At 39.6% G+C, this 8,004-nt stretch overlaps 1 protein-coding gene across 1 annotated transcript; it reads right to left on the bottom strand.

Annotated features, from left to right (window-relative positions):
• Positions 1-4,242: 4,242 nt before the first annotated feature.
• LOC149152395 (uncharacterized) lies at positions 4,243-5,181 on the bottom strand. The gene has a single exon (XM_089443466.1). It carries the CDS (start codon positions 5,179-5,181, stop codon positions 4,243-4,245), a length of 939 nt encoding a protein of 312 aa, XP_089299592.1.
• Positions 5,182-8,004: the final 2,823 nt, after the last annotated feature.

Genomic DNA, 8,004 nt, shown 5'->3' with positions numbered 1-8,004 from the left:
AAAAGTGGAGAAGAAAAAAGGGAGGAAAATATAGGCCGGTAGACACAATTATCATAAATTTTGCTGCATTCCTTTCTAGTCTTATACTATTCTGTGTTCTTATTTCTGTTATGCTGCCTGTTAATACAGGATCAGCCATTTGCATATGCTTCAAGCATCTACAAAATGTAATTTTATCAACATGAATAAAATTACGATTTTTCCCTAGGGGAAAAAAAAAAATATTTTTGAAGTATTTTAAATAGTTTTTAAAGCATTGTAAAATGTCTTTAAAGCATTTTAAATTGGTTTGAAAGCATTTTGAGTTGTTTTGAAAGCATTTTAAAAACATTTTAAAGTACTTTAAGCTTTTTAAATTGTTGTTAAAGCATTTTAAAAGAATTTAAAATTGTTTTTTAAATATTTTAAAGTGTTTTAAATTGTTTTGAACTATTTTAAAACGGTTTTAAAGCATTTTCAATTGTTGTTAAAGCACTTAAACTTATTTTTAGAACATTTTAAAATGTCTTTGAAACATTTTAAGAGCATTTAAAATTTTTCTTAAATCAATTTAAATTATTTTTAAAATATTTTAAATTGTCTTTAAAGAATTTTAAACTATTTTTAAAGCATTTTAAAATCATTTAAAATTCTTCTTAAAGCAATTTCAATTATTTTTGAAGTATTTTAAATAGTTTTTAAAGAATTGTAAGCTATTTTTAAATCATTTTAAATTGTTTTGAAAGCATTTTAAGAACATTTTAAATTACTTTAAAGTTTTTTAAATTGTTGTTAAAGCATTTTAAAAGAATTTAAAATTGTTTTTAAAACATTTTAGAGTGTTTTAAATTGTTTTTACATTATTTTGAACTATTTTAAATTGTTTCTAAAACGTTCTAAATTGTTTCAAAAACATTATAAATTGTTTTTAAAGCGTTTAAAAATCTTTTAAAAACATTTTAAAGTACTTTAAAGATTTTTAAATTGTTTTAAAACATTTTAAAACGGTTTTAAAGCATGTTCAATTGTTGTTAAAGCACTTAAACTTATTTTTAAAACATTTTAAAATGTTTTCGAAACATTTTAAAACATTTTAAAATCATTTAAAATTGTTCTTAAATCAATTTAAATTATTTTTAAAGTATTTTAAATTGTTTTTAAAGCATTGTAAACTATTTTTAAAGCATTTTAAAATCATTTAAAATTGTTCTTAAAGCATTTTAAATTATTTTTGAAGTGTTTTAAATAGTTTTTAAAGCATTGTAAACTGTTTTTAAAACATTTTAAATTGTTTTGAAAGCATTTTAAATTGTTTTGAAAGCATTTTAAAAACATTTTAAAGTACTTTAAAGCTTTTTAATTGTTTTGTTTTGTTTTTTTGTTTTTTTTGTTTTTCGTTTTTTTTTGTTTTTGTTTTTTGTTTGTTTGTTTGTTTGTTTGTTTGTTTTTTTGTTCCCCCCCCCCTGAAATTTGGCTACTCCTATATTGATACATAATATAATTATAGAGAGGCAGAGGCCTCGAGAGTTCTTGCCTCAAAGAAGGCATGCTTACAAAATATCACTTGAAAACCTAACCAAAAATCCTTCACAATGACTTGCTTTGATACCTGATTTGTCTTGAAACTGTAACTGAAAACCGGGATAGAGTGTTTGGAACCAGACAAAAGCTCAAAACTGTGCAGCCTTTCCATGACCGAATGAGGACCTATAGACCTATTGACCCAATACAAAATCCAGGAGGACAGAGGCCGTAAGATAGTGTTTATGACAGTAACCAAAAAACTAAAGAGGGTCGCCCACGCAAGGGAAATAGGCGAGTCAATATTAGCAAAATACTTGATACTGATAATTGTGAGACAATAAATGGCTTTGGATTCTGAGAGGATAAGACGTCTTCTTACCACTGCAGAGCAAAAATAGAAGGTGCGGACCTGTTCAATCATTAAGCGAGGTAGGAGGCAATTCCTCAATAATGCGGCAGCCGAATTGGTCAGAATCTTCAGACTCAGAGGGTTGGCCTTTTTTTCTTGAATAACCACCCTCTGCAGGAGCACTAGGACTAGCGTGAATGGTAGTTTCTAGATTTGTTGGGTCACCTGGATCCTTTCGCTGAGTAGTCTCAGTCTGCGTGGAATCGTTCTTGTCTGCTGTCGTCGGCTCCAAGGGAGCGCCTAGACCAACAGCCCCTGAACCAACAGCTCCTGAACCAACAATGTCTTCACACAGCTCAATGGTGACTAACGCAGTGAAGGAAGAGTAGCCTAGGGAGAAGATGTAGCGGAAGCGAGCAATGTGGGATTGGGAGTGGTAAGAGCAAGCTTCGGTGATAATTTGCCCTCTTCCTCTACCATGACCACTTCTAGTTGCAGGGGATCTATAAAAGCTGAATTCCAAAGCATCAGATGAAGGTTCAGAGGTCGTGGAGGATGGCTGGTGAGAGACATGACCATGGGAGCTGCCTCTCCTATAGCTCATCCTAGAGCGAGTTCTGGGCATTTTGAGGATGGCAAGAGGAGCGGAACAAACAACAACGGAGGAGATAGAAAGGGAGCTGCAGAGGAAGGTGTAGGACTGATTAAAAGGAAGATGGATGCACTGATGAATGGCAGCGTTATGATCCCGAGCTAGATAGTGGACTAATCTTTCTCGAGAGCCAGGAGCGACATTCTCGCTGGAACAGCTTAAGCACAAGGGAGGAGCCAGAATGAAGAACAAAAAAAGCGCCATTACAATTATACTGTTGAACTGAAGGGTGGTGGGGTGTTGCATTAATGCAACAATTAATTTGTAGTCCTGATTCATTAATTCAATCCTCATGCGAGGCTGGTTGGCGCTAGTGATGGGCCACGCGCCTCCCTTCCACGCCGCCGTCAAGCTGTACGCCATATTATACACCCGCATCCGGGTGGGATAGATCTTGTTGCACCAAGAGATTGCAGTCGCGCTTGAGTTGTGAATCATTGGAATTGTTCAACAGGCCAGAGAAAAATGGGAGCTGTTGATCGGCCCCTTGATTAGCCAATCTGTCTGCTGCCTTATTAGCTGTATGCTGGATGTGCTTGAAGGATATGCTGCGAGGAATTTTGAGCCATTCTTCAATTTGTTCCAATCTACTTAGAAGCCTCCAACTCGAAGCTATTTTTGTAGCTGAGGATCCTGATTGTAGCCTGATTGCAGCCTCTATAAGGATTTGAGAATTTCCTTCGACCTCTAGAGGGAGAAAATTTTCGGTTTCTGCTATGCATAGACCCTACCATAAGCTTTCCAGCTCGACAGCGTTGTTGGTGTCTTTGCCTAATGTTCCATGATAGATATGCAAAACTGAGCCTGTCGCATTTCTAAAGATGCCTCCATAGCCAACTGGCCCAGGATTGCCCTTATCCACACCATCAAAGTTCAGCTTGTAAGGGTGGATGGCAAGAGGTGACCAAAAATGAGATAACTCAGAGTGAATGGAGGTGTTGGGTTTGATATGATCTATAGAGGTGAGATCAAGGTTCCAATTGGCGAGAATGAGATGCTCCTGGGGTAGGACTGGCATATCTGAATCTTGCCATCGTTTAAGAGCCAAAGTTTCTTGAAGATTCTACCTAGAAGAAACCAAAGGGTATCAAGAGGTGAATTATGATTTTTGAAGATCCTGTTGTTTCTTTCCTTCCAGATGATCCAATAGATGAAGCCTGGAAGGAGGTGCCAGAGGGCATTAAGAAGAGGACTTTGGAAAGGGTTCCGAGGCCAATTTCTGATGGTGTTTACTGTGTCTCACTCTTTTCTACCTGATCTTCTATTACACTGAGCTGCTCTTTCCCACATTTGAGCTACTAATGGGAAAGTGTCCAAGAGATGATTAATGTTCTCTAAATGTAGATTGCAGTTGGAGCATCTGGATGGCCTGATAAATCCACGCTTTTGCAGGTTATCCCAAGTGAGGATCCTTTATTTGTTTAGAAGCCAAAGGAAGGTAGAAACCTTAGGCCAAATGTTTGGTTGCCATACTTGGTCCCAAAGTGGATCTTTTATAATCTGCAAAGGTTGATAAAGGATTTGATAAGCCTCCTTGGTAGTGAACAGGTCCTTGGTAGTTTATCCCCATCTCAATTGATCTTTCTGATCTGATAGTTTGATTTTCCTGAGTTTGAGCTCGTTGTCAATCTCATCATAGGTTTCCTCTTGCCAATTGGCTTGCCATGTATTTGCCGATCTCCAAAGATGAAATCCATGGAAAAAATTTTATTGCCAGAATTGATGTACATAGATTTGCTCATTTTGCTGCACGGTTATTCGCCACTTGGGTTTGTGAAAAAGAGAGGCAAGTTTGGGAAGTTGTTGCCAGGAATCTTGTAGTGTTGCCTGAGTGGATTTCACAAAAGTTGTGCGCTTGAATGAAGGCGCTATGAATTTTTTCAGTGTTCCAGATTAGTGAGCCAGGAGTGGTAGAGGAGAATCGGGTTAGCTCCTCGATAGGACTGCCTGGAGCGTATTTGGCTTGCCATAGATGACCCCAGGGAGTAAGTGGTTTGGAGAGCCAATTCCACCATATACGTGCCCCCATGATGTTATTTCTGTGGAGGGGGTCCCTCAGGCCTAATCCCCCCGCTGATTTCGGCAGACAAACCTCTGACCATTTAACCAGGGCCCTTTTTTTGTTGTGGCCTGAGGAGACCCAAAGAAAATTTCTTTGAAGATTGTGAATGTTCTTGAGAACGCATTTCAAGGTAGCCAATATTGAGAATAGGTACAGAGGCATGGCTTGGAGGACATATTTGATGAGGATGATTCTGCTTGTAATGTTGAGAGAGCAGTAGGTCCAGAAGGAAAGACTGGTTTCTAAGTTGTTAAGGAGGGTCCTCCAGGCGGCATGTTTGATGGTAGAGTCAAACAGGGGAGCCCCCAAATATTTCGAAGGAAGCTTGGCTATCGAAAAGCCCCAAATCCGGGCTATATTCCTTTGACTGAGAATGGGAGTGTGGAAGAAAAAGAGTTGAGATTTGGAGGAATTGATGGATGTGCCAGAGGCGTCTGAGAAAAGATTGAGCAGGTGTTTGAAGGCAGAGGATTCTTGTACTGAAGGATAGCCAAAAAGCATATTATCGTCAACAAACTGTTGGCGAGTAATGGGGGATTGACCATGCAGCGAAATGCCCTTTAAAGAGTATGAAGTAGTAGCAGAGTGAAGAAGGCAGCTTAACCCTTCAGCCATGAGAACAAAAATGAATGGGAAAGAGGATCTCCTTGATGAATACCCCGAGAAGGATGAAAAGGAGGGGAGGGGGATCCATTGAGAAGGATGGAGAAGTAGGGGGAGGAAATGAGATTCATGATCCATCATGTCCAGGTGGAATTGAAGCCGAATGCTAATAAGATGTGTTTAATATAGGTCCAGTTGAGTTTGTCGAAAGCTTTGGAGAGATATAGTTTGAGAATCATACCTGATTTTTCAATATCTTGAGTGAGTGGATCACTTCGTGGGAGAGAATGATACCATCCAGAATCTGGCAGCCTTCTACATATCCTATCTGCTCTGGAGAGATAAGGAGAGGGAGAAGAGGTTTGAGTCTATTTGCCACTACTTTAGATATAAGCTTGTAGATGACATTGCATAATGCAATTGGCCTAAATTTAACAGGAGTCTTGGAATCTTCCAGTTTAGGAACGAGCAATATGAAGGTCGTATTTAGGGAAGGTAGAACCCAGTGCATCGATCGTGATTCATCCACGAGCTCCCAAACCTCTATTTTGATATGCTCCCAGAAAGCATGAAAGAAGTTGGCTGTGAATCCGTCAGGGCCGGGCGCCTTACCATCCTTGTGCTGGGCCATTGCATCCTCCACTTCCTGCATGGAGATAGGCTGTAGAAGCATATTGTTGTGATCCTCATTAATGATTTTAGGAATGTGCTGCACTATAGTTTGTATAGCTTGATTTCTTCTGCCCAGCGGTTTTCTAAGAGTGTCCTGGAAGTATTCTTGGAATTCTTGTACTATGTCTTCATGCACCTCCAGGCACTCCCCTTGTTGATTGTTGATGAATGCGATGTTGTTGTACATTCTCCTTTGAATGGTTGACCTATGAAAGAACTTAGTATTTTTCTCCCCATCCTTGAGCCATCTGATCCTGAATTTTTGTTGGCCAGAGAGTCTCTTCTTGTTGCCTACACGTTTCAATCTGATTTAGGAGTACCTGCTCTTGTAGTGCATAATCCTCCATTCGACCCTCTGATATGATACATTGTTGCAGTGTGTTCATTTTCTACTCCAACGCTTTCCTTTGATCGAATATGTTGCCAAACTAAGTGCGATTCCAAGTTTTCAGCAATTGCTTAAGGTATTTTAGCTTTTGCTGAAATTGAAACATCTTGGCTCCTGCGGGGGGAGTGAAGGATTTCCATGTAGCTATTACCACATCTTTGAAATTGGGATGAGAGAACCAGAAGGATTCGAAGCGGAAAGTTCTGTTGCTCTTTGACTCTGGACGAGACCATTGAAGCATTATAGGCCAGTGATCTGAGCCTGCTTGAGGCAAAATGGAAGCATGGAAATCTTCGCCCAGATGAATGGTGTTATCCGACAGGAGGAAACAATCAAGTCTAGAACTCTTCGTTTGTTGGTCCATGTAAACATACCGTTCGAGGTCTGAAGATCCATGAGCTGATTCCTAGATATGAAGTCTTTAAAGCCAATGTTGTCCCCTTCTAGTCTTGCTCAACCTCCGTATTTTTCCTCCAACGCTGTAATGATGTTCAAGTCACCACCACTTATCCATAGGGGATGGCTTCTGCCAGAGCTGAGAGCAGTGAGAGTGTTCAGCAAATCCATCTTTTTTTGAAGATCTTGAGGAAAATACACATTTGTGAGAAGACCATGGATATTGGTACCAATGAGGTGGAAAGTGGTTTGAATGAAGAAGTGAGAGGCATGGAAATCTTGAAGGGAGAGAATTTGAGGGTTCCATAAGATTTCCAGCCCTCCAGAAGCGCCTGATGCATCCACAGAGACTGAGCGACAACCTGTCCAAACTTTGTTTAGAATTTTCTCCAATACAGTGCTATTGCCTTTGGTTTCTTGTAGAAAGACTAATGTAGGCCTTTCTTGCTGAATCATGTTTTTTAACATTCTATGTTTTGCGGGGCTGTTAAGCCCTCGCACATTCCATGAGATTAGCTTCATGAGGAACTGTGGGGAAGAGCTTTAAAGAAATTGGTCAGCTTGGGGAATTCTCCAGAATCCACCATCGTTTCTCCAATAATGATAGTCCTTTGCAAATCTATTTTGCGCCCTCGTTTTTTCATGTCTTTAAATTTTTTTTTACCATCCCAAGGACTACTTGCCTGAATGCCAAGATATTTGTTTTTCTATGCTCTGATCAGAACTCCTTCAAGTCTGTCGATCTCCCTTGGGGGAGTATCACTGAAATCTTTCTGCCGACACGATGCTTCTAGTTTGAGTAGGTCCATACGTCCTAGATCTTCACTTTCTGGTCCCTCCTCCATGAGTGATGGTTTGTCATGTTCCTCCTCATCTGACCTTTGATTAATATTGTGGGCTAGAGAAGCGTTAATCTCCATGGTGGAAGATGGTATGGTTGTTTCTGAAGCGATATTTTTGTCAGTAGAGGTTGAGGCGGGAGTTATGATTGGAGCGGACTTAGAGGGCGGAGTTGAGGGATTTGGGGGAGGCACAGGGGTGGAAGAGGAAGGATCTAGAGGTGGTATGAGTGTATGATCCTCCATGAAGATTGGAGAGGACAAGATTCCAAAGCTATTCTTAGTTTCAGGTTTCTTGGGATCTTCTAGAGCAATTGGAGGTTTCTTGGTTTGCTTTCTACGACTAGGAACTCTCGTGAATCCTTCAGCGTCTTTACTTGTCTCTGATGCGGATGCTTTCGACTGAAGATTCAGAGGGAAATCCCTGAAAATATGGCCATGCTCATGGCACTTTCTGCAGCGAAAAGGAATGTGCTCGTAGTCTATTGTTTGTAGCCATTCATAATCATCATGAAATAAACTTACCGAATCCATGAGTTC

This window comes from Pinus tabuliformis, chromosome 9 (assembly GCF_031772625.1).
Source record: "Pinus tabuliformis cultivar Carrire ecotype Pingquan chromosome 9, CPIR1, whole genome shotgun sequence".
NCBI lineage: Eukaryota > Viridiplantae > Streptophyta > Pinopsida > Pinales > Pinaceae > Pinus > Pinus tabuliformis.
This window is presented reverse-complemented; position numbering and strand designations above follow the sequence as displayed.